The sequence below is a fragment of the Phodopus roborovskii genome, unplaced genomic scaffold (assembly GCF_943737965.1).
Source record: "Phodopus roborovskii unplaced genomic scaffold, PHOROB, whole genome shotgun sequence".
Lineage (NCBI taxonomy): Eukaryota > Metazoa > Chordata > Mammalia > Rodentia > Cricetidae > Phodopus > Phodopus roborovskii.
The window spans coordinates 8,389,351-8,415,889 of record NW_026126434.1 but is presented as its reverse complement, the minus strand read 5'-3'; the positions used below and the strand labels follow the sequence as shown (position 1 = coordinate 8,415,889).

The 26,539-nt window shown below is 48.9% G+C and overlaps 1 protein-coding gene across 1 annotated transcript in view; it reads left to right on the top strand.

Moving 5' to 3' along the window:
• Cdh23 (cadherin related 23) overlaps positions 1–26,539 on the top strand; it is a 317,335-nt gene that overhangs the window by 120,530 nt on the left and 170,266 nt on the right. Inside the window, exon 9 of the mRNA XM_051186787.1 lies at positions 26,138–26,250. Within this exon, the coding sequence (XP_051042744.1) occupies positions 26,138–26,250 (113 nt within the window). The remainder of the gene's footprint in view (positions 1–26,137; positions 26,251–26,539) is intronic.

Genomic DNA, 26,539 nt, shown 5'->3' with positions numbered 1-26,539 from the left:
CCACAGCCCCCTCATCACTGTTCTTGAGTCCCTGGGCTCAGCTTAGCTGAGGTTTGGAGGATCTGAATGGGGCTGCAGGTGGGGGCCCCCTGGAGTGCCTTCTAAGGAGGATAAGCTACCAGATGGAGTTCCAGTCACCCAGGCAGTCAGCCACCTCCTACCCAGTGTATCTATGATTCATGACTTCCCTGGGGAACCAAAGGGAGTGACATCTGCACCTATGTGGCTGCCAGTGTGTTTGTCATCATTATTTATTATGAGCCTACTGTGGGGCCAGACCCCCGGGGGGAGAGAGGATTCCATAGCCACAAATCTATTCACAGCCAGCCTGGGCTCAAATACCCCATGACCCTGAGCAGGTGTGCCCCTATCTCAGTATCTGTGGAATGAGAATGTTAGCAAGGTGATTGCCAGGGAGGGCTGAAAGAGTTAATGCAGGTAAAACTCCCCCAAACATGCAAGTGTGTACCTCAAGCATAGTAGGCATTCAAGGTGTTATCTATCCTCAGCATCAGAGATCAGAGAGTGGCAGTATAGTTGATGAACACCTACAAGAAACAATCCCCTCAGCCTGGTGGGAAGGGACTAGAGATGTGGCTCAGATGGTAGAGCGCTTGCCTAGCGTTCAGGGAGCATGGAGATCCTTCTCAGCACTAGATAAACCAGGCATGATGGTGCATACTGCTAATCCTAGCAAAAGGCTCCACCCTGGGAGGTAGAGGCAGGACGATCAGAGTTCATGGTCAATCTCAGCTACATGGTGAGCTCCAGGCCAGCCTGGAACATTGAAGGAGCAGCAGCTGGGTGGTGGTGGCACACGCCTTTAGTCCCAGCACTCAGGAGGCAGAGACAGGCAGATCTCTGTGAGCTCAATGCAAACCTGATTTAAAAAAGGAGAAAGGAAGGGAGGGAGGGAGGGAGGGAGGGAGGAAAGAAGGAAGGAAGGAAGGAAGGAAGGAAGGAAGGAAGGAAGGAAGGAATGAAGAAAAGAAAATCCATTTACAGCTTCCTCAAAACGCAGACTTCATGGGCTTATGCCCTCCTCCCTACTGTATAACTGACCTCCCTCTCTATAAACCTCCACATAGAGTTTTAGAAGGGCCTGTGGGTGCGTATGTGTGTTCTTTGGCTTTTTGTTCCTGCCCTCCCCTGTCAGACTGCCTCCTGCTTGAAGAGGGTGACTCATTGCCTCTACTGTCAGAACGCTTGTAGCCACCGCCACCGGAATGGCCTCACATTTCTGGCCTCCTGTGACCCTGAAGCCATAGCAAATCATGAGTAGAAATGGGGTGACTTCTCCCCACACTCTGCACTTTAGAGCCCTGTGTGCTGTGACCCCATGTAAGCAGCACATGTATCTTTACCCAGAAGTCCTCTCCTCTGCTGAGCCAGACAAGGCACCAGGTCCTAATACCGCTCTCCCTGCTCATCTTTCCCATCAAGTCTGTGCCTTAAAGCCACAAGAAAAGAAAGAGGGACAGAGAGAAGAAGACATCTTTCCACCAGTCCCAGTGTCTCTGCCCACCAGGCACATCCAAGGCAGACCTGGGGAGGACCCACAGTGCAGGCAGCTCACCACAAGCCTGCAGCATGGCTTTGTAAGAACTACATTAGAGTTCAGAAGAGCAGTCCTTCCAGAACATTCCCCTGGATGGAGGGACTGAAGGGGGAAGTGCTGCCTGCTGGAGGGTAGACTATGGACATACATTTCAGGGAGACATTCCTCTTCCTTCAGTCCTAGTACCCTCTTGCATACTGGGACCCACATTGGGAACTTATCTCATGAACTAAGGGTAGTGACATGGGACAATAGTTAACACCTCAGGGGTATTTGAGAACAAGTCTGAAATTCACCTGCCTGACCTTTGAGTCCTCCCAGATCCCATGAGATGTTGTAATTATTATTCCCATTTTCAGATGGAGGCACTGAGTCCAGGTTGCACAAGATCACAGGACAAGGAGTAGAACTGGGTTTAAAACCAGCACATGGGTTCTGGGCACTGTCCCCAGCTTCCTACCCTGCACAACTCTTCCCCAAACATGCCTACCCTCTCTGGCCCCCCAACCCTTATTTCTTGTGGGAGTCTGTGCTCCACCCCCAGGCTACCTGCCAGGCCCTATTTCACCTCTCTCCCTCACTGTCAAGTGCTCTGCCTAAGGCAATTAACTAGCTGCTCCCATTCAAATATTTGACCAATACCTGAAGACAGAGATTCCCAAGCAGATACTTGCAGACATTGATTGAAACAAGCAAACACCATCACAGAATGAATTTCTCCTCGAACATTCGTGGTCTGCTGACTGTGCACCACTGGTGGGCCCCTGAAAGGGGCTGCTTCTGTCACAGAAACAGACAGATGGAATACAACGACTCTGTGGTCCAGCTTCCTGGTCCTGCCACCCCTCCTTCTAGGAGGACATAAAGATGTCATACTCCAGAGGACCTGGCCAGTGACACACTCTGGAGCCCAGAAGCCTGAGCTAGAAGTGCCCTTTGTAAAAATGGTGCTGGTCAAGTGTTGTTTTAAAAGGCCTTGTGACTTGTCCCCCGGTGATGGTTTGGTTCTTAAATGTCAGCAAGAGCCATTTAGTTGAGAATCACAGGACTTTCTAGCAAATGAGGGTCTGAGGTCCTGAGACTTTCTGTCTCTGAAGTCTTCAGGGACAGAATTGCCTGGATGTGACTCAGTGATGCCTAAGAAGCCTTAGAGAGCCACCAGATACTGGATCTACAATGTGGCCACCGGAAGTCCTCCCTGGGACCAGAAAAGGCTGAGGGTAGCAGTGGTCCTGGCAAGGACCTTGGGCATACTCAGAAGCTGACTCCCCAGCTGTGACATACATACTCCCAAGAGCTAATGGCTAGTAGCAGGGCTTACAGGCCCATGGGGTGTGAAATGGCTCTGACTTGTGTGGTGAGCCATTTATTCTCTTCTTGATTTCTTTCAGTTTCTATTTCTGTCAGTTCCACTCAGGATAAGGTCTGTTTGGGTGTTCGTGTCTATAACACCTCTTAGCCTTGCTTCAGATCCTTCTAGAGCTAAGAGAGCAGAGCAGGCTGGACCTCAGCAGATAGCACATGCTCCTAGCCACAGAGATCACCATGGGCTGTATGGTTGGCTTCTGGTCGCCTCTGGTGGGGCTGAGCAGCTGGCTATTTGTGGCAATCTCTTACATAGGCTTCTTCAGAGTGACTGTTGAAAAGGAAACACCGAGTCAAGGTAAAGAAAAATAATACAGGTGTACACAGACAGGGAGGACACTCAAACGAGGGGGGCTTGGGAAATCAGCATGTATGCATGCATAGCTTTGGTTTTCCAGGCAGTTCATGGTCTAGACACTAAGCAGGACTCATGGGGACTCTTGAGGGTCACATCTGTACGTATGAAGTACTTAGGACTGTGCCTGGTGCTGATCAAGTGCTCAGGGATGCCAGACCCACACGGATGGGGTCATTGTCCAAAAGCCACTGTGGGAATGAGGAGTATTAACACTCCTGACAAGACTGAGTGACAGAAGCTTAGGTGGCAAAGATGTCCCAGGAAGAAGGGACTGAGATGACTATGAGAGAGATAGACCAGCTGGGCTGAAGATTAGGGGAGCAGAAGGTGAGGTAAAGCACCTTGAGGACAAAAAGTTGGGATTGTACCCTTATCTAGCTGAGACTAGAAGAAACTGGGGATACTCAGAGAGATAGCGGGGTACTTGCTGAGAGGTATCAGGGTCTCATGGGCACCCAGGGCATGCTGTCTTCATATTTGTATCTACTGGGGTTAGGAATGGTGACACCATGTATATTTCCTCTCCCCCTTTCCATGTGTGTGAGTAGAGGCCCAAGGCTGATTTGGAATGTCTTCCTCTGTCACTCTCTCTACCTTATCGCAACCTCCAGGAATAGAGTCTCACTATGTAGCCCCAGACTGGCCTGGAACTCAGAGAGATCCACCTGACTCTGCCTGCTGAGAGCTGAGATTAAAGGTGTGCACCACCATGCCTAGCTTCCCCCTTATATTTTGAGACCCTCCACTGACCCTGGAACTGGCCAGCTGAACTAAACTGGCTAGCCAGTGAGCTCTAGGAACGTGGCTGTCCCTGACACCCCAGCACACCAGGCTTGTATGTGGGTCTAGGGCCCCAACCTCAAGTCCTTGCTTGAGCATGCCCTTTACCAATGGAGCCATCTCTGTGGCATGTGAAGAAGTAGGTTCCTTATGACATCTTCACTTAGCTCTTATTCACTCCCACCGCACTCCCCACCCCCACCCTGGTTCTTCCCCAGACACTTACTTCCCTCTTCTGCTTTTATGTTACATGTATTTCACTACCCTCTCTTGTTTCCTCCCTCCCTTCTTTCAGACACGTTCTCTACACGTTCTCTCTCTTTGTAGTCCCCTTTCTCTCTCATGTCTATATACATACACATTTAAAAATCATTTCTACATGTTTGTCTTCTTGCATCTGGCTTAGTTCACTTAACATCATAATATCCAGTCCCATCCATTTTCCCGCAAATGGCAGCTCATTCTTTTCAGCTTAATAAAGTTCCTTGTGTACATGTACATTTCCTTCATCCAGCCATCCGTCAACTGGGATCTAGGCTGGATCCATTTCTTAGCTGTTGGGAAAACATCGGTCAATTGGTTTCTTGGCTAAATCTGTTTCTTAGCTGCTAGGGATAGTGCAGCAATAAACATAAATGTTCAAGTATCTATCTCTGTGGGGGTGTTGACTTGGTGTCCATTAGACATACATCCAGGAGTGATAGATGGGGTCATATGGAAGTTCTGTTTCCATATGAAGAACCTCTACCCTGATTTCCATAACAGCTAGACCAGTTTACACTCCTAATGGCTTTGGGCAAGGTTTCCCTTTCCCCATCTTCTCCAACATGCCTTACTATTTGTTATTTTTAATTATGGTCATCCTGACTGGGGTGTGATAGGCTTTTTATGGGCATTTCCTGATGGTTAAGGATACCAATTATTTTTTCATTTATCTATTTGCACACACACACACACACACACACACACACACACACACACACACACACCTTAGCTCTGTCTTTCCTGTCATCTGTCCATGACTCCATTGGGTGACTTGGGTTTAATGGTCTGGATATTAACCCCTATTGTAGTGTACAACCGTCTACTCTTGCATTCTGTCTGTATCTGCATTCACTTGACGTTGCATCCTTAGTTAACAGCCAAAGAGGCGTTTTTGCATAGCTCTGGAGAAAGGACATCTTACTGGCTGAGACGCTGTCAAGTACTTCCTTCTTGGGGTACAGGACATCCCCATCTCTCCCAACCTGTGACTGATGCCCTTGCTGGCTATGGCTAAGATCATCTACCCCCTCCTGCCCATTCACAGCCATCTACTCCCTCTTAGAAGGACCCTTGTGATCATATCTAGAACCTACAGAAAACCCACAATAGCCTCCTATCTTGGGGTCCTTCTTTAACCCCCTTCTTGCATGTCCTGCGACACTCAGATGCTATTAAAACAGGGCTGCCTTTGGTGGCTATCAATCATCCTGTCTCATCACCCCTTCCCAGTCATCTCTCACTGGTTGTCATCACAATGATCACAAGGTCTGTCCCATGGGTATCAGCCACCTCTGATTCTAGTTTTCCAGAGAGAGGAATGATGGGCCAATTAAGCACCACAGAGTCTGTGAGGTGTGGGGTACTGGCAGCATGACATTGTGTCATCCTGGGTAATTGGCACAGAAGAGGGCAGTAGAACTCCAAACACATTGTTGGTGGTTCTAATTCTTGGAGAATAGCTTCTCTATAGAGCCGCACTAGCCTTACATATCTGTCCTCCTGCCTCAGCCCCTAAGTGCTAGGATTGTAGGCGCATGCTACCATGCTCAGTCCACATAGGGTATCTTTGAAGATAGATGGCTGGGCCTGCATGACAGAGTAGAGCTTGCAGAAGCTGACTCAGGTATAAGCACAGGGACTTGATAGATAACATAGGTGGCACCACAAATCAGCAGAGAAAGGGTGACTTGTTTAGTGGCTGGTGTTGAGGAAACTAGTTCCCTAACTGGAAAAAATAAAGCCAGATCCCCAGCATACACCATGTACCAGGGTGGACTCTGGATGGATTAAAGACCTCAGTGTGAAAGGAGAAATACAAAACTCATAAAAGAAAGCAGGGGAGTATATCTTCATGACCTTGTAGCAGGAAAGGACTTGTTGGCACCCAAACAGCACAGGCCCCAGAAGAAAAATGGCCAAACATCTAAGGCACTCAACACTGTAGGAATGTGTGAACAAAGTCAACAGCAAGTGACATATGGGAGAGACAGTTTCCACAGCAATTAAAACCAACAAGGGACTTGTGTCTGGAATACATGATGAATCCCTGTAAACCAGCAGAGCAAACTTGGGGGAATCCACTAGAAAAGCAGGCAAATGATATCCCTGGGGGGGATCCCCATGACTTGTGAGAGCTCTAGAGAATCTGAAACTACTGGAAATTAGTGATATGCAAATGGCAGCTTTAATGGCCTTCTTCAGTTCCACAGTGACAAGGGGTCTAAGTCCTCCCTTTTTGGGTATTGTACAGCCTATAGGTCAAAGGGAGCATTTTAGAGATGAGAGTCTGTTTGCAGTTGATCTGTAGGTTATGGAGATGCTGGAAGTCTCTGTTAGGCAAAATGATTCCCCTGTCCACCCACCCCTATATCCATCCCTCTCCTCGGTAGGCCTGCAGTAGAAGACACTGCTCAATTATTATATTGGATTTTTTTTTTTTTTGCAGAAATTGCCTCTCTTTCTTGTTAAAGAGGGACTAATATAATGTCCTCAGTTTTGCCTCTTGGGCTGTGAAGGCTAAGAGAGTTCCTGTGGCATTTTACAGAGATGGTTTTCCAAGCCCTGCACTGAAGAATATTCCAAATTAGTAAGGAGCCACATGCTGTTAGGTGGAAGCACATAAAATTGCTACTTTTGTAGGTCAGAGACGGTTGAATGTCAGCCCTTTCTTATGGTTTAACTTAATAGGTATACCTACAGCAAAATAGATAAATATTTAAAACCAAGTGTTGGGTCATAAAAGAAATGGGAATGGGCAAGATATTCTATTCCTCTAAGGTAGAAAAAGAAAGGGAAATCATAAGTGATGGCATTTAGTGAGGATGCATGCACACTCTGGGTTGTACGTAGCAACGTGTTGGAACAGGTGTTGGAGAAGGGAGCAGAGGCCTTGCAATAAAAGGGAAAACCCTCCAGTAATAACTTTCCCCAACATTTGACCTTGCACCTTCCCCCAGACAGATCACATATTCCTTGGCACCTGGAGGAGAGAGATGCTATCCCTGTACCCACTTTACTGATGAGATAACCGAGCTCAGAGTACCTAAGTGACTTTCCCTCTGCTTGTAAACGTCAGGGCTAGAATTTAAATGTGGACCAGTGAGGAGCTGGGGAGGTGGCTCAGCAGTTAATGAGCTTGCTGTGCAAGCATGAGGATGAGGGTTTAGACCCTCAAAACTCATGCAAATACTCTGCAGGTACAGTAGCCCAACTGTAATTCTAGCTTGGAAGGTGAAGACAGGCAAGCCCCAGAAGTTGGCTGGAGAGACCCTAACTCAATGAAGCAAGTGAAAGGAATGATTTCCAATGTAGCCTTGGGCCTCCACGTGGATATGTGCGCATGTGCACACACACACACACACACACACACACACAGAGAGAGAGAGAGAGAGAGAGAGAGAGAGAGAGAGAGACAGAGACAGAGACAGAGACAGAGAGAATAAATGTTTGTAGGGCAAAGTTTTAAAGGTGAAAGGAGACCCAACATGTCTGAAAAAGCAAACTCCACTCTTGCCTGCACCCTATGCCCCCTCCCAGGCTCTTGGATCCTTGGCAAGTTTCTTTCCCAACCCACATCTGCAGAATCCAGAGCCCTGGCCTTGCCCTCTGACTGCCCCAGGGGCACATGGCCCAAAGAGCCCAGATCTATTGACACTGTCCCTGCCTTGACCCCACCTGGAGCAATGGCAATGGCACTCACAGGCCAAGTGACCAGCTGAGCCTCCCTGAGCAGTGATCCTGGCACTGGGACACTGAGGTATAACCACTAAGTCAGGGCTTCCGATCAAACAGGTCCAGCTTCAAATCATGGCTCTGAGGTCATCTTTCTGTAAGACCTCAACAAATGGCTTCTGCAAACAGAAGGTGGAAAGCCCAGCTGAAAATCAGGCATATACAGAGCCTAGTGCATGGAAAAGCTCACAAGGTCCCCGAGCACACCTAGAGGAGAGGCAACTTTTCTATTGCACATCTTCAAAGCAGGGCGCTCAGTAGAGTGGGGAGGAGCCTTGCCATCCTTGTCACTCTACCTAGCCTACATTCTCCACCTTCCTCCTCAAGGACCTCTCTTTACATTCCCTTCTGCCAGGGAATGTAAAGCCTTCCCTGATCAGCCAGCTTGTGTTGTCTACTCAACTAATATGAACAACTGAGAATTCCCTTTCTCCACATTCTGTCTCCACCAATGTGGTGTTCACTTCCCACAGATCTGTCACTACCCACCAACCCTAAGCCCAGGATGGTGCCATCTCTGCCATGGCCACCTAGTTGCTCCACTGTCTTCCTTCCAGTGAATCCATGGGAGCCCACAATCCACTGTCTCTTTGGACATGAACTACTGAACCCCAAACACACTACCCCTGTACCCAGAGAGGAGGGGCTCATGTGAGCTTGGCACCCAGCAGGGCCTTCACCAAAGCTGCCCATTCTTGAACCAACAGTGTGAGGGGCCTGACTTCCTGCTTTACTAATGATTCGTGGAGGTATGGGGGCTGTGGCACCTGGTGGCCCAGGCTGAGTGTGGTGCAGACAGCTGTTGGCACCCAGTCACCTGCTCCCATATCCAGGGTCTTCCTGTCATGCTCCCAACCCCCAGCCATCCCTAAGCCATGATAACCATGAACTTAGTTCCCCTTATTTGTGCAGGGAAATGGCCTCCAAGGCATGGTGATTCACAGCTAATTGGGCTCCACTGCCATGCATCTGCCTCAGGGTGGCTAACATGAACTGACTCTCCCTGGCACTGAGGTGGGTAGACCCACATACAGCGTGAAACCTGTGGGGTGGAAGAGCCTACTTCTCTCTCAGCCTTAATTAGGAGGTCCCACACAGCATGTCATAAAAGGACCCTCCATGATGTTTCCTCTGCTTTTGTTTATTTGTATGTATCTGTGTGTGTGCTCAGGACTCTGTATTCTGTTCTCTCCTACCTTTGTGTGGGTCCCAGGGATTGAACTTAGGCCATCAGACTTATGTGGCTGAGCCATCTCACAGGCCCTACAGCTTATTTTTACAATGAGTACCAGAATGCCCCATTCCACAGATGAGGAGACTGAGGTCAGAAAGGTTCTGTAATGATAGGCTCATACTAGACCAGGATATGATGACACTGTAAAATCCAGGTCTCTAATGCTCCCAAGCCTCTTTGTCTTTCTCAGGGTCTATCTCATTCGAATGGCAGGCAGTCCTGCCTGTGCAGGCCTGGCCTGAGTTAGTCCCATTTTACATATATGACCCAGATAGCAAAAACATAATATAAAACAAACAAACAAACAAAAAAACAGAAAAAGCCCTCTGAGACAGCTGTTTGATAAAGTGTTAGACACTGAGCCGGCTTCCAGTCTCAATTCTGCCCACTGGCTGTGAGCCAGGGCAGTGAGAGGGTCACCAGGGGAGGACATGAGGCTAGGTTTGCCCTGGGTTAGCACAAAAAGCAAATGGGAGGCCTGGGGTGAGCTAAGAAGGGCCGAATGCACTAGGTCAATTGGCTGTGCTGGGGAGGAGAGAAGATAGGGTTTGTCTTGCCTGCCCCTGCCCTGTCTCTAAGCCGTGCAGAACTTCTTCCTCCCGGGTTGGGGACATTTGGTCACTGAGGTCAGGTCTTTGCTTGAAGGACAGATAATTAATCCCACAAAGTAATCCCAGCACACTGGCAGATTTATGGAGATCGCCTCCATCCCGAGAACACGGCCGAGTCATCTTTCATCTCCCGGCAAAACTAGTCACTTGCTGGAGTGTAAGCGCTGGACATGGGAGCTCATTTAGGGGAGTTCCCTTCGGCTGGGGAGATTGATCACAGGCTAGTGAGAGGCCTGGGTGAAGCAGTCTCTGGACTTCTCACCCCTGGCCCTTTCTCTGTCCCTCTACCAGCACTACCATTGGCATCCAGCCAACATCACACTCAGCCCTCCCAAGTCACAGGCAGAAAAAGAGGCTGAGAGGACCAGGGAGCAGCCTGCTTCCCAGCTGAACAACTTCATTACTTCTTCCCACTCCACAGTTCCTTAGGTGAAGCTGAGGATCCTGGCGGGGCTGCGTAGAGTTCTAGTGTTGTCTCAGAGCTCTGCCAAAGATGGTGAAGAGGAGGGCATTGCCTGGGCTCGTAATAACTGGCTCTCCAAGCCCTAGGAAGAAGGGACACAGCAACAGGGACTAGGATAGTTGCCTCTGGTTTGTAGGTCCTGCTACTAGCTTGGTGGGCACTCTGGTCATTCTCTGTAACACATAGACTTTTGGGCAGGTTTGTGTGTGTGTGTCTGTGTGTCTGTGGGTATGTGTCTGTATATCTGTCTGTGGGTACGTGTGTATATGTATGTGTCTCTATGTCTCTCTCTCTCTCTCTCTCTCTCTCTCTCTGTGTGTGTGTGTGTGTGTCTAGGTGTGTGTATGTGTCTGGGTATGTGTATTGCTGGGGATTGAACCTAGGGCAAATCCTAGGCAAGTTACTACTGAGTTACAAAAATCCCAGCCCTTGGGGTTTTTGAAGTAAGATCTCATTATATAGTCTAGAGCTGGTGATCTCTCTGCCTCAGACTCCCTGGTGCTGGCATTACATGTATGTGTCCACCCCAGCCCCCACCTCATTTGGATCATCTAATGGTTGTAGTTATTCATCGGGCATCTCCATGCTTCAGCTAGAGATACAGCCGTGAACAAGAAGGCAGAGCTGCTGCCCTTAAAGTCCAGAGAGGATGGCCAAGAACCAGTCAAGCAGATTAGTAGTGAGATCAGTTGAGGCAGTGATGATGACCCACAGGGAAATAAAACAGAGGATGGTGGACAATGGCTGATCTGGGGTGCTTCTGTGATATGGTGGCATTTGAATAACAGTAGAAGGCATGGGAGGGGACAAGATGTACAAAGGCTCTGGGCAGGGACAAACTGGATATATTTAGGAAACAAGTTAGAAAGAGTTTCAGTAAGGCTAGAGGCTGGTCCCTTAGGGCCTCGCAGTCAAGGGAAGAGTTGAGATCTTGCTTCATTCACATGGGGCTATTACAGTTAAGTGATCCCATGTATTCAGTAGAATGAGCTGGAACAGGATGAAGAAGAGTTGGGAATCAGATGAGAGGCTCTAGTGGTGGCCAGAGGGGTATGCCCATCCTCTCACGCCTACCCACTGTTCATTCAGCTGCCTCTGCGACCCCTCTAGTGGCTTCAGAAACCCTTCCCTTTTTTCCCAGAGACTCCCTGCTTCTACTTGCCCTGCATATCACACATGCACACACACACACACACACACACACACACACACACACACACACACACACGGGGAGGGGGACATATCCATGTAACCCTCACCAACTTAGTGGCCCAATCACATGGTGGGTAAAGCTGGTTCTTCAGAGGCCGACACCCAACCCCTGGTAATTGAAGCCATAAGTCATCTTCCATCCTCTCAAACTGAGCTGTTGTAGATGGCATTGACTAGGTAAGGGCTGGCAGAACTGATCTGTGATGGGGTTGGAGAGCCCAGCTGCCTCACCTTCCAGTCTGGACTGGGGTCATGTGGGCTCTGGCTCTGCCAAAGCTTCCTCAGCAAGCCAGAGAAACTTGGTCTTTTCTGTGGACACTGTAGGTCTGGAGCAGTGGTTTTCAATTTGTGGGTAGTGAGTGACCCCTTTGGAGGTCTCATATCAGACATTCTACATATAAGATATTTACATTACAATTCATAACAGCAGCAAAATTAGTTATGAAGTAGCAATAGAATAATTTTAAGGTTGGGTATTGCCACATAAGGAACTATATTAAAGAGTTCCAGTATTACGAAGTTTCAGAATCACTGGTCTAGAGCTTACAAAATGACCCCAAGATGCCACAGCAGTGTCCCTTGAGCCCTTTCCCCTCCAGGAGTGTCTGTTCACAGAGTTTAGAGTGGGTGTTGTTGAATCTCCAATGAGGAGGAGTTCCCAGAGAATTGCCTTCCTACCAAGAGGTGTAGCCCACACCAAGAGAAGGAAACAAGCTGAGGCCCTGGAGCTGGGGAGGGTCCTAAACTCTTCTCCATGTCCTTGTCCATCAGAAGTGGCCAGAGGCTTTGGGAAGATTCTCTCCTTTTGACTGCTGAGGTTCACCCCTGCCAGAAACAGAAGGATGGCCCTGTACATCCCAGTTCCCGCTTGCTCAGCAGTTGTCTGCTGCCAGGGATGGGAGCATCTTGGGACGCCTGTCCCTCCCAGTCTAGCTGAGCTCATTCATCAAGTATTCCCCAAATGTCTCCATGGCCTAGGGCACTGAGCCAGGGGCTGGGGACATCATGTGACATCGAGGGCCCTGGCACTTGAGGCAGGATAAGGGAGATTTGGAACAGGGCTGTTAAGTCAGGGTGTCCAGTTGCCTGTTTACTTCATCTAGTCCCAGCCAAGGACCCTGATCCTCCCTGGTCACAGGGGCAAGCTATGTTTAGAGGGGAGCATTGGCTATTTAATATCCCAGGACACCATTGGATGTGCCACTGGTGACATGTGGACAAGGCCACACTGGCTTCAGGTCCTCTTTGCTCTTTTGTTCCTTAAGCAATGAAACAGGGCAGGGGTTAAAGGTCTGCTTTGTTCATGTCCTTGTCCTCAGAGGCCTGTGGGCACTGAGGGGAAGCCCATAATGATTGCGTAGCTTCAAAGATAAACCCCAGCTTGAATATGGGCCATGTCTCAGAGTCTAGGGACAAGTCCCATCCATATGGGATGGTGGAATGATGGCCTGTCAGCTGCATTTTTGAGTCTTCATCTATAATATTTAAAGAGGAGAACTTGCTCGGCATGCATGAAGCCCCAGTTTTGATCTTTAGCACCATATAAAACAGATGTGGTGCGTGCCTGTGATTCCACAGCATGAGAGGTGGAGGCAGGAGGATCAGAAGCTCAAAGTCATCTCCAACTTACGATTGGCACACCAGACTTGGGTGTCAGGGTCTCTGGAGTAGATTTGTGGGAGTGGTCTCTTGCATTTTCAGTCCTCTTAGTAATCTTCCCAGACCAGCAGCTTAGCCTTTGCAAAAGGTATTTTTGGTCTGTGCAGTTGGAAAGACAGCCTTGACCTAACAAGTCACAATACCTGGCAGGTACTCAAGCTCTGATAAGTCCTGCAGTGACAGGCCCTATGACTTTTGTACAGATGGTGTTACTCAAGCTTGATGGTAGATGCCATTCTGTATATATGTTTCTCATACTGGTTAATGAATAAAGCACTGTTGGCCAATAGGAAAGGAAGATAGGAGGGACTAGGAGACAAGGAGGAAAGAGGAAGGAGTAAGAGACTGGGGAGACGAGATGCCTGCTCCATTCCCCAGTAAGATTAGAGCAAGCTTCCTAGCATCAGGGTTTTGGGCAATCCTTAGCCTCGCTACATTTAGACAGGGGCTCCTCTCCAGTGGACAAATTGTCTATCTGTTCTTGTATGCTTGATGATTCTGACTCATGGTCAGAAGAAGCCAAGCCTTTTGATGTCTCCCTGATGCTGCATGGGTCTGAACTTGGCTTGATGTGTTGTTTTTTTTCTGCTGTCTTTCCTGATCAGAAGCAACACTTTGATGTAATACTCTGAGTCACTGATCGAATCGGGAAACAGGCAAAGCTCAAACTATCCTTCCTGGTACAGCTCTTCAGATGGGGTAGGAGACAGCATACTCCCTTTGAGGCAAAATTGTAGGTTCAAATCTCAGATCCCCCAGAAAACCATCTAACTTAAGCAAGTTCCTTCACTGGTAATTAAACAACATGGTATATCATTTCCTTTCTTATCCGGAAGAAGATAAAATAATAGTGACTATTTAGTAAGCATTTTCTCTGTGTTGGATGCTGTGCTGCATTGGTCATTTATATTACCTATTCTGATCCCCAGAGATGAGGACCAGCCTCCAGTCAAGGAAACTGGAGTACAGACAGGATAGGTCACTGACCCACAGTCACACAGCTGGAAAGGGGTGATGTTGAGTTTGAACCCTGATCCCAGTTAGTACGGTATCAACCATTTACAGAAGACTGAATCCTTGCAAATGTCTGATCCTCTGAAGGGGTCTCCTGGTCCTGATGGGGCTATGCAGCAGGAAGACAGGTCCTATGAATTCTTGGGTGAATGCCTGGACCCACCATGACAGTTAAGCCCAGAAAAGTCCTGGAAGGCCACCTAATAATCAGAGTATTCCAGGATAGAAGCTGGATGCCTGCTGGTGGGCCTTCTATTAAAACATAGATCCCTAAAACATGCATTTGAATACCCCTGCTGGGGCTAGGGATATGGCTGAGTTGGTAGATCACTTGCTTAGCACATGTGAAGCTGAGTTTGATTCACAGCACAGCATAAAACTGTGACAGAGTGCACCTGTAATCCAGCACTCTGGAGGTAGAGGAAGGAGAATGAGAAGTTCGGTAACATCCTTGCTGCACAGGGAGTTTGAAATCAGTCTGGGCCATGTGAAAGCCTGAGGGGAGGGGACATGATAGAGACTATGAATTCCCTGAATGAACCCTGCCATCAAAAGGCCCCATTTACAATAGGGTCTTGGCCAGAGTCACCAGCTATCCTGTGTGCCCCAGGCAGATGGACCTCTGTCCTCCCTTCAGGGCTCGCGCATGGCCCAGGCTGAGGGGACTCTGCTGTCCCTCAGAGATGTTCAAGGTCGGCTGGTAACCAGCCCTGCCAGCTGGTGGCCAGCATCTATGAAGATAACTGTTTCTGGGGCTAGCTCCATGAACCTCGTCTGACCACATCTATTTCTGGGCCGCAGGGCCCTGACGGAGCACAATTTGACTCATAAATTACCCAGCTCAAGATATGTGGATGGATTCTCCTTCTGCAGATTTGAAAGTCATTCCCTCTAAACTTGCAGCCGGGAGTGGTGGGGAGACTGTGTGGCCAGCAGGACTGGCACAGTCTTCCTTGGGGACAATAGGGAGGGCAAAGGTGGAGGTCTAGATAAAACAGGGAGCTATTTCTCTATGCCTGCTCTGACCCCCACACACTCAGGGGACAAGTGTGGTACCAGCTCTAGTGGGCAAATTAGAAAACTAAGGTGCCAAGGGGGTATTGCTTGCCCTGTAGATACCATGTGGCTGGGTGGTAAGGTACTGAGATTCACATTCCACACCAGGGTGCCAGAGCTGTCTGTGTGTGGTCATGACCATGGTAGGCAATAGGCTAAATGACGGGCTCTGGAGACATGACAGAAGAGGAGGTGAGTGGTGCAAACTGCCTCATCCTTAAGGCTCAGTAGTCCCTCTAACTGGCATTGCAAGCCTCCCCCACAGCCCACCCCACTGAACCAAAGTCTGTCCGATTCCTCCTGCCCAAGGCTCCTGCCTGCCATCTTTTACCGACACACATCAGATACGGACTCAGCACCCTACAGTTTGAGAAGTTTCTTAGATCCTCTGTCACCGAACCACTAAACAGCCCTCACTCAGTCTCAAAGAGGAAACCAAGGCCCTCAGAGGTCCACAAGCCAGAAGACCTGAATGCAGGCCCCAAGCTCACTCATACCCAGTCCCTTGTAAGTGCCTCAGTCACTTTTATACTTGTTTCTGTCCTTCTGGGGAAGGTGCAGAGAGGATCTTCTGCACCACGTGATGGGTGTTCTGAGAAAGATCCCCATCTCTCTGCTGCCCCTGTGCCTGTGTCCAACACACTCCCTCAGCAGTTCAGTCCTCAAGGCCATTACCGTGGCTTTCCCATATCTGCATTGCAGGCTCAGAGAGGCACCAAAGGACTAGGGACAGGCTGCTGGGGGTGACAGACAACATGGTCTCCCTCTAGAGCTTTTGTCTCCTTGGGTAATTGTTCATGCCCTCTTTGTTTTCTTAAGTATCACCCCTCCTCCCACCCCTCTTCCCACCTCCTCTCACCCCTCCCCCCACCCCTCCTCCCATCCCTTTTCCCATCCCTCCTTGCCTTCTCAGGCCTGGGCGAGCAAGGCCTTTCAGATCATCAAAACTGAGTGCTGCTTATGCTGGACTGGAGATGGCTTTATCTGAGCAGTAAATCTCTCTAAGGCCAGACCTGTCCTGAGCACCAAGCTGTGAGAGAGTTATGATGGCCTGAGGCAGACAAATGCACAGCCTCTGGGGGTATGACTCCCACTACGGCCCCAGATGGGACCCCAGCTGAGGGAGGTGGGGGTATTCTATACCAGGCTCAGAGGGATAGGGGGAGTGCAGAGGACCTGCAGCCCCTGCCTTTCTCCTCTCTGACTCCTCTCCATGATTGGCAGGGCTGTCCCACACAGGACAAGCATCACCCTGACAGCCAGGAAAACAGTTTAAAATCTGAGACACAGATTTTAAAATCCCAGAACACAGGTTCTAAACCCAGTGTGTCCCTCTGCCTCCATGTGTCTTTGAGGTGTCATCTCACCTGAATGAACCTCAGTTTCTTCATTCAATAGCTGTCACAGGGTGTCTGTGTGGGCCTGATGGGGGAGAGTTGAGGATCTAGTGGGACAGAACATGTTGTCACAGACAGAACACAGAACACAGAGAAAGGGGGTGGAAATGCCTAGTGTGGCCTTGAATCTGGCTCTGCCATTTGCTCACAGTGTGACTTCAGGAAATCCTGTGATCTCTCTATGCCGTGAGTGTGACAGTCATGATGGGGATATGATGACAGGACAGTAAGGATGGTGACCTGTCACCATCTGGAATGTCTATAAAACGTGGCTGACATGGATGGTAAAGTGCTTAGAACTTTGTCAAGCACATGAGGACCAGTGGCACATTCTGTCCCTCACTAGTGTCCCTCCGTCACTGTTCCCAGCTTCTGCCCCATCCCTAGCAGGTCTTCCTGATTCCATCTGGACCCACCTTGAGGGATACTTCTTGATACCCATTGCCATCAGACCACAGCCAAACAAACATACCTAGCATTGAAGGCTGCTGCCTGGGTGACAGATTTCTCTCCTTCCAACTCTCCACACCCAGCCTCTTAGTCCCCTCCACTCTCCTCTCACTTATACCCAACTCTGTCCCCAACCTCCTGCTTCAGGAACTTCCTGTCCCCCAAGCCCAACAGGGGTGGGATGGGGGCTCAGCAGCCTGGGTCCTGCTTCCTCCCCATCATCTGGAAGTCACATGACCTCTTACCTAAGAGGCCTTCCCCCAGTGATGGTGTAGATGCCAAGGCAGGACTGACCCTGCCCTCAGGATCGAATTCAGGAATTGTGATTGTGCGGTGACAAGGAGAATTCAGCTTGCAGAGTCACCCTCCCCTGTCACCAGCATGGGTGCTGGAGATACATGCCATCAAACAGCAGGGACTTTTCATTGGGAGGTACAATACATACTACACATTGTGTAGAAGCATGCCATTCCAAAGTATGAAATTAAGTGCCCTAAGGTGCATTCAAGATGTGTGCCAGTGTCCGCCTAACGATGGAACTTCGGGATCATGTTTAAAGGGACACAAAACAACTCTCTTTTTAAAATAAATGTTTTTTCAGATAAATCCAGGAGAAGTCAGAGTGACTCAAGTTCTGAAGCAGGGAGATTCCACCCCCCCGGGGCCTTTGGTAGTGTTTTGGTGACTTTGTCTCTGGTGAGGAAGATGCTATCTGGAGATGGAGCATGGGACCTCCCCCGTGGCAGCTCAGTGGTGCTGAAGCCCAGACCACCATCAGCCATCAGGGTTGAGGGATGTTAACACCCTGTAGGGGGGGGGGAGTGGAATCACTTGTTTTTCTGCTCATGCATTTTTTAAACAGAAATATTTCATAGAACCACAATGGAATGACTCCCTTTTGTGCATGCCATAAACAAACCCCTCTTTTCAAGCTATACATGTCTCTTCAGCAATTTTCAGTACCTAGCTGCATTGTGTGTCTTATCTACCCATTCCCCTCTCACTGGGCACTTAGGTTGGCTTGCAGTTTCATTATGAAATATTTGTGGCTGCATTTGTGAAATCCATGACTCTTCTCTTTCGGAGTTCTTCCAGTTGCAGAGGAAAGGGGAGATTCTGATTTTAGCCACAGTGCCTGGTGATGTCACAGGGGTTCCTCCACTTGAGTGTCCTCAGAGGAGCTGGGGATGTATCTCTAAGACCCTTGGCTCACAGGGAGGCAGACTTGGTGTGGGTGAAGCAGCGTAGCTGATCCTCAGCAATCCTAACAGAGGAGGCTGGGCTCCCCCATCTATCCAGACTGATGTTACCCACATTAGTAGATACTGGTAGTCACTGAATGAGTGTCAAGTATGTAGTCTCATTAGTGAGGTGGCCATTGGTGGTTCATGAGAGCTTGTGAAGGTCATCCTAGACAAGGAAGGGCAACCAGCAGGTGTGCCTCATACCTACACTCCCCTTGAGTAGACAGTGGTAACTCTAATTATCAGACATGGCACCGCTCAAGCAGACACCGTGTCACGGAGACATCAGGAGGGCATGAGGGTCCTGAGAAGAACTTTTAATTAGTTGACCCCCCCAGCCCTGGGCATCTTCATGAGGCCCACAGTGAGTGGCCCCAATATAGTGTATGCTTCAGCCTTTTAAGATCCATTCGCTCACTCACTCACTCATTCATTCATACATTGATGTTATCTATCCCATAACATTTCTTAAGCCAGGTGTGTGTGTGTGTGTGTGTGTGTATGTGTGTGTGTGTGTGTGTGTGAGAGAGAGAGAGAGAGAGAGAGAGAGAGAGAGAGAGAGAGAGAGAGAGAGTATTTCAAGTTCAGAGTCAGGCTGGACTACACAGTGAGAACCTGTCCAAAACAATTTTTTTAAAATGCAAGCATTTATGGATTACCTACTGTATGTCAGCTGCAAATTTAACTAATCCCTGCCCTTCAGTGTTTCCTTTCCCTGTGAGATAAGCAATGAGAAGAAACCCTGAAAGAGAAGAAAAGAGAGGGGGGGGAAGGGGGATCAATATGGAAGCATTTTGGAAGCAATAAGAAGACAGAATAGAAATGGGGTGATGGTGGCGACACTATGAGGTGACATTTGAGCTGGGACATAAATACACATGAGCCAACATCCCTCTCCCGCTGCAAGACCCGCTGAGATCAGGATCCTGTTCCAGGTGGCTTCAAGGAAGGCCCTGGAAACGGGGAGTCTCCCACTCCCACCCACTTTTGGGAGGGCTGCAAGAGATCAGCTGGCCCCTCCCAGGCTGACAGCCGGGATAGCCCACACCTCTGGTTGCCATATGCTAGGCTCGGAATTGTTGAATGCCACCCGGCCCAGGTGCCACATAGGACTTCAGCCACTTTTGTCAGCAGGCAGATGAATAGCAATTTTTAATTCATAAGCTACCTTGCCCAAAGCCCGTGTCTCAGAAGGACCTGCAGTTTTCATTATACAGTGATAAAATTCTATAGCAGCCAGAATGATAGGGTTCTATCGGGCAGCAATGGGCCTGCAGGCTAAGGCTGCCTAGGGCCCAGGGGCTCAGGGTCTGTGGCTACTCACATGACGGCTTAGTGGCTATGCCTGACAGGACAGAGCGTGGAAGATCCCCCAAACTCTTTGGTCTCATGAGTAGCAGCAGCCAGAACTTTGTCCCTGTAACAATCCCAAGGCACAGAGACTGAGAGGGAGGAGAGAACAGATCCATAAAGTTTCTAGGGGGTGGGGTAACTAATGTTGGACTGGAGTAGAGACAGAAGGGATCAGGCCACACATATTCAGGCTAGGATGGTCACAAGTGAATCACAAGTCACAACTTTTCTTTTTCTGCTCCAAGGCCCAGCCCAGGGCTAGACACCAGGGATGCCCCACCTTCTGGGCCTAGGTCACCCCTTTCTCTGATCACTGCTGAGGGAGGAAGTCAACAACAGGCCAACTAACAAATGAGTACTGTGCATTTCTCTGGGGACCTCGGGGGGATTAAGCATGGCACCTCAGACCTAACCCTCAAGGCTAATGCTGTTGGTCTCAAGAACCAGGGACACCCCAGCACAGGGAAGAGCCTGGACAGTTTTGAGCATGCCAACCAGACCATCTGGGGCTCAGCACCTCTGGTTAGGAGGTGAGGGTCAGCTTCTGTGGCAGGCTGTGTTGGCTTTGGAGATCCTGCTGGCAGGAGCAAGGCAGGGTGGGGCCTTGGCCTTGCCCTTATTCAGAGCAGAGGGAGTGAGTTGAGAGAGCTGGTGCCGGGCTGTTAGCCCAGCAGAGCAGGCATTTCAGAGTCATCAGCCCATGTTCCCACACGCTCCATCGACCTCTCACAAAACTGCTTTCTAGCCAGACCTGGCAGCGTGGGTCAAGATGCTGTAGAGGAGATGAGGGATAGTGAGGGGCTGATGAGATTTGGCATGGGCAGGCAGTAGTGGGGTGAAAAGGAAGCCACTAGCCTGTGAGGAAAGGGAAGAGGGAGCAAGCCTCCCCTGGGCCAAGGAGGCTCACTCCAAATGAGCCGCTTGCATCCTTCTCTGCCTTTCACTCCCTCTCTATCCCTCTTCCCCACCTCCCTCCTGCCATCCCACAGAGATCCCTGCCCCATTACACTGTTCCCTCTAGTGGGCACTGCACCTCTTGCCAGCCATTCACACCAGGCTCTCACTATCCCTCCTTCCCTTTCCAATTCCCTTTGATGTTAAAATCATTCTCTAGAGATAGCCAAAGCCCCTCCCTCTCAATGGCTTTGAAAGACTTCTCAGCATACTAAATCCCTCTGTATATCTGCCTGTATTTTTCTTTCTCAGGATCACATCCTCTGGCCTCAGGGCACCTGGCACTTGAGGCTGACTGCCCACCTATATTTTCCAACTATCATTGGTGTATTTTCAGTATTACTGCATGTCCCCAGTGGGGCCACAGAAACCATCCCTGCCAGTCCATAAGTCTTTCAGACCACCGTGGTACTGGCACCCCTCTAAGGCTAGCCTTGGCCCTCCAGACTCACTATGGGCCATTGGACATCACCAGGCAGACATTCTTCTACTGCCATGTAAAACATTTGATGGAGGATTTGAGATACACTTTCAAGGAAGCAATTTTTTTTAATCTAGGGTTTTTTTTTATTTTTAACTGACAGAAATTACACATATTTCTGGTATACAGTATGATGCTTTGCAACGCATAAACCCTGTTGGCAATCATCATCAAATCAGGGGAAATTAACATATACATCACCTTGAGCACTTACCATCCCTTCATGGTAGGAATATTTACAATTCCTTCCCCTGGCTCTTTTGAAATATTCAGCTGATTTTTTTAAAACTCTAGTCGCCCTGCTGGGCAATAGGACACCATGGTATTCTTCCCAACACATGAACTTTGTACCATTAGCCAGCCTTCCGCTGTGTTCCTCCCCACACTGTGTTCCTGCTCTAGAGACAGGGTTTCCTAGGTTCCACATTTGACTAGGCTCATGCTGTGTGCAGCTTCCTGTGCCTAGCTTATTTCACCTGATACACACACCCCCTTCCCAGGTTCATCCATGCTGTTGCACTGATGGAGTTTGTCTTTATATGGCTGTGTAATACTCCGTTATATGTGCAGTCCTCCTTGTCCGCTCATCTGTAGATAGCACAGATTGATTGATTGCATATCCTGGCTCTGTGAACAGGGTTGCATTAGCGTGTACATGTCATCTCTTGGCCATGCCAATCCCATCTCCTTCAGGCGTTCATATGCCTTACTCTGCACGTGCACCACTCTTCTCACACATGCATTCACCCTATACACACATCGGTACCTGCCTTGTACCCAGCCATGATGGGGCAAAGACAACGGCAAGGCACACAAGGGGCCATCATCATTCAGAGTAAGGCATCACTGAAACTGCTTTCAGGAGTCCCAGGAGCAGAAGACCAGAATGGACATTTTCAAAGGTGATATGCAAATGAACAATAGCCACACACAAAAATAATGTGTGTGTATGTGGGCACCCATGTATGCAAGCATGCCAAGCTCACAGTCCCTGTGAGAAAGTATTGGTAGGAGCAAGTGATGGCAGGAACAGAGGCTGGAGCTGGGGCATGATACCTTGTGGACCTGGGGTCTGTTCAGAACCTCTTCCTCATAGCAACCAACTTGTAAACACAAGCCTTAAATTTTAAGTTTACCATCAGGAGTGTGCCCCCATTGGGCAAACAGGAATAGGCAAGAGTCCCACTGGATGGTGCCCAGTACTGAACAGGGACCACAGCAGACATCTTAGTGCCATATGGGCAGCCGGCATTTGTGGATGCTTCCAGTAGTCCAGGCATTGTCCTAACTCATCACACCTCACAGTACCCATGGCAGCTGGCCCCTTAGCAGGGCCACTTTTCTCTCCATGTTGTGGCCTAAGAAATAGAGGTAGGTACTTATCTGCTAAGAAACTTGACTAAGATCACACAGCCAGTATTGGAACTAAATTAAACCAATGTGGTAAGGCTCCTGAGTGTATAATGACAGCCTCCTCTATTCTACTGTTTTTCCTCTGGAGCGTGAGCCCCACGAGGGCTCCTCCTGTCAACAGTGTGACGGTACCATAAAGGGCAGTCCTTGCTGTAGACTGAAGGCAGAGCCCCTTGCATATGGCCCTGTACCTTGCCCATTGACAGGGCTCAAGTATGAACTTGAAGGGGCTAACTGAATGAGCTAGTTAATGAACATGTCCTTGACCTTTCCTACACAGGGTTCACTTCAAGCCAGTGCCTAAGCCCCACAGCATCCTAGCAAGTGCTGCAGTTGCCATGGTGACAGTGGCAGCAGCCAAGTGAGCGCCTCACTTAGGTGGCCTTGGCAGCTCCCTATGTATAGCTGGTTTTGACTGCTGGTCCTGGGATCATGAAAGATAATCACACAGAGCTATAAAGAGTGTATTGTGGGGGGTGTATATGTGTGTTGGGGAAGATCCCAAAGTTATTTGGGTGTTCCCAGTTAGCAGTATTTGTCAGTAGGCTTATAAAGAAGGTGCTGAGGTTGGGGGAGATGTATCTTAGGTCCAGAGAATAGTGTGACCATGAATGGATGGGGGTAAGTACTGGATGAGGGGATGCATCTGAATGTGCCAGATTCAGTAGCCTATTTTCCCAACCTAACCCTTACACAAGTTGTTCAGCAAGGGTTTCTGAATGATTTATGGTGAAATATTACAAAGATCAAAATTGGATCACATTTAGTTAAACATTTCATAGGCTCCTTTATTGGAAAGAATAAATGGATATGAAAATCTGGAGTGATGGGATGCTGACCATGGGGCCTAGGGATGCCAGAGCCTGAGTGAGTTGGAGAAGAACAGGGGAGGACCTGCCCCCTTAAAGATCCATGTAACCCTGGCTTCATCCTGCCCCAGTCCTGTCTGGTCAGCTATGCTATGAGGACCTGGTAAGGACTGCTCCTCCAAGGACTATGCCCCTAACACAAAACAGAAGCAAGCCAAGAAAGAATAAATGGGTGCATACAATCCTATGAAAGAATGAATGAGAGTGTACAGTTGCATGAATGGAGAAATGAATGAATGAGAGCGCACACTTTCATGAATGGATGAGTAAATGAATGAATTAGTGAGAGCATGAAGGTCTATGAATGAATGGATGAATGAATGAATGGATGGATGGATGGATGGATGGATGGGACCGCACAGTCCCTCATTTCCTGTAACAAACTCCTTTGTTAAAGCCACTCTTTGTCTCCTTATATGGTAGTCCTCTGTACAAAAGCACAGGCACACCCATCAATCTGCTTGTGGGAGAAGCCTCAGTCAGGGGCATGTGGAAATACACTTGCAGAACTGAAGCCAGGTCCAAATTCCAAAGCCCCATAAAGCCCAAAGGGGATCCACGGTCCTACAGTGGCTGAGAGAACTGGAGGGACTCCTGGCTGAGTGCATAAGCAAGCTGAGAACAGCCCCTGTCCTGCTTCCTTAAAGTCAGAAGGAGACATTACCTCACCTACCACTTTCCATTGCTGGTCCCTTGGAATGAAGACAGGAAAGGGCAGGGAAGTACCACCACTTCCCTGGGGCTCCATGTGTATTGAAAGCTATTACTTCCTTCCCTGAATCAGAGTCAGGGATGGTCCATGATCAACCTGGTCCTGTCCATAACCCATGCCCTGCTCACAACAGAGTCAGGGATGGTCCATGCTTACCCTGGTCCTGCCTGTTCTCCATACCCCGTTTACAACAGCATCAACCAAGGCAACATGTCTTTTTATTTCATCCTCACAAGGTAGATGCCAGTGTTATCCTTGTTTACACAAGGAAGGCAGGGCACAGAGGGGTTAGGTAAGTGGACTAGGATCTCACAGGAGGGCATTGGTGTGCCTTTTGCAAGCTGCTTTCCCTCTTCAGCCTTCTCATCTGTGAACAGTGTTGCCTGCTGTGACCTCCGGGGCCTGGTTTGGGGAAGAGTGATGTGTGTTCCTTCTAGATTGCAGCTTCATTCAGCCTGAATTCCTGGCTTGTAGACATCGAGCCCATAGTGCCAAGCTCAGGCCTGGCCACAGGATAGGGGTTGCAAAATTGTGAATGGATACCACAAGTCTGTGAATGAATGGGCAACGGGTAAGTGAAGAACATAGCCTGGCTGCAGGGCCAAAAAGAATGGACAGCAGCCCATGCAGGGCTGGCTCAGGTGACCTAAGAAACCCATACAGAACCTGCTACCAGAATGTGCCAATTATGTGGACAATTATGAAAAGTCCTCATCTCCTGGGAGTTTATTGGCTGGGCAGGCAGAGGAGAGTCATGCAGAAAAATCAGGTGAGGGACCATTGCCTATGGGGCAGACAAAATAGGCTGGACCATCAACATGTCCCTATTGGAGGAGAGAGGGCAGGTGGGGATGGCTGGGTAGGGAAGATGGGAGGGGAGGACAGAGAGGAAGCCAGGGAAGGAGAGCCCAGGGTAGGAACGAGCATGTGCAGAGCCCAAAGAAACTGAGGTGTGTGTGGGATCACAGTGCAGGAACACAGAAGCAGGAAGCCTGGTTGGCAGGGGAGGGAGAAAGGCTTCAGGGCCTCGGCAGGAAGCCAGAGTTGTTCATGTATAATTTTTGTGAGTAGTTTAAATAAGTGTCTCTAATTTAGTAAGTACTTAGAATATTCTTTAAAATTGAATTATGTTTTAAGATATTCATCATTTAAAAAATTCAAACCCTTGTACTAATGCCATAGGAAATCAGGATAGAACGAATAGACTAGACTAGAATAGGACCATAAAATAAGCAAAAGCGGGCCAATGGAATGGCTCAACTGGTAAAAGCTGTTGCCTGACAAGCCCGACTAGGTGAGTTCGATCCCCAGAACCCATGTAAAGGTAGAAAGAAATGACTTCATAAAAGTGTCCTCTGACTTCCACATACATACCATGGTATGTGTGCCTCTACACACAGAATAAATAAATTAATAATAATAATAATTTAAATGAAAAATAATCCAAAAAGAACCCACTGGGTCTACTATGTCCTGCCTGAATTCTGTCTCTTTTGGAAGGCTATTCTAAAGGAAAACAAGGCTTGACGTAGCCCCGTTAGAGTGCTTGTCTAGCACGCGTGAACCCTGTCTTTGATCCCCAGCACTGCATAAACCAGTTGCAGCACACCTGGCAATCTGGCACTCCAGAGTAGGAAGCAGGACCAACGGAAATTCAAGGTCATCTTTGGCTACATGTGAATTCAATGTCAACCTAGGACACCTGAGACCCTGTGTCAAAAACTATTTTTTTTAAGAAAAATAAGATTCAGTGTTAAAATTTGCCAGCACTAAAAGGAGACATTTTTTTGCTGGCTCAGAGAGGGCTAGGTGGAACTCAGGAAGGGCACTGTAATCTGTGATTCAAGGCTTTCTACTCTTTCCAGAGTCTACCAAGTTTGTCCCCCTGTGGAGGAGTGTATGCCTTGACTCTACACCTCTCTGCCAACCCATCATGGCTCTGGGTGTCTGTCTTGCAGGAAATACCAACAGCATCTTTGCCCTAGACTACATCAGCGGAGCGCTCACCCTGAATGGCCTGCTGGACCGGGAGAACCCCCTATACAGTCATGGCTTCATCCTGACAGTGAAGGTGAGGCCCACTGGACAGATACCACACCTCCTAGATGACTGTCTAGCTAGAGGCCTTTCCTAGCAATTTGGAGGACAACCTGAGGGGAACTGGAGGACAGTCCCGAGGGTACTGGGGTTATAAAACAAGTCTACCCAGCATTTCACACATACTACAATACCTGCACAGGCTGGAACTTCTATTTCCCTTGTAGGGGTGATGCTCCCCAGCTCAGCAAACAGTAGCCTGAAGAGGAAGGTGTAGGAGCTTGGGGTTCCTACCTGGAAGGTGTGGTAAAAGTGCCAGTACT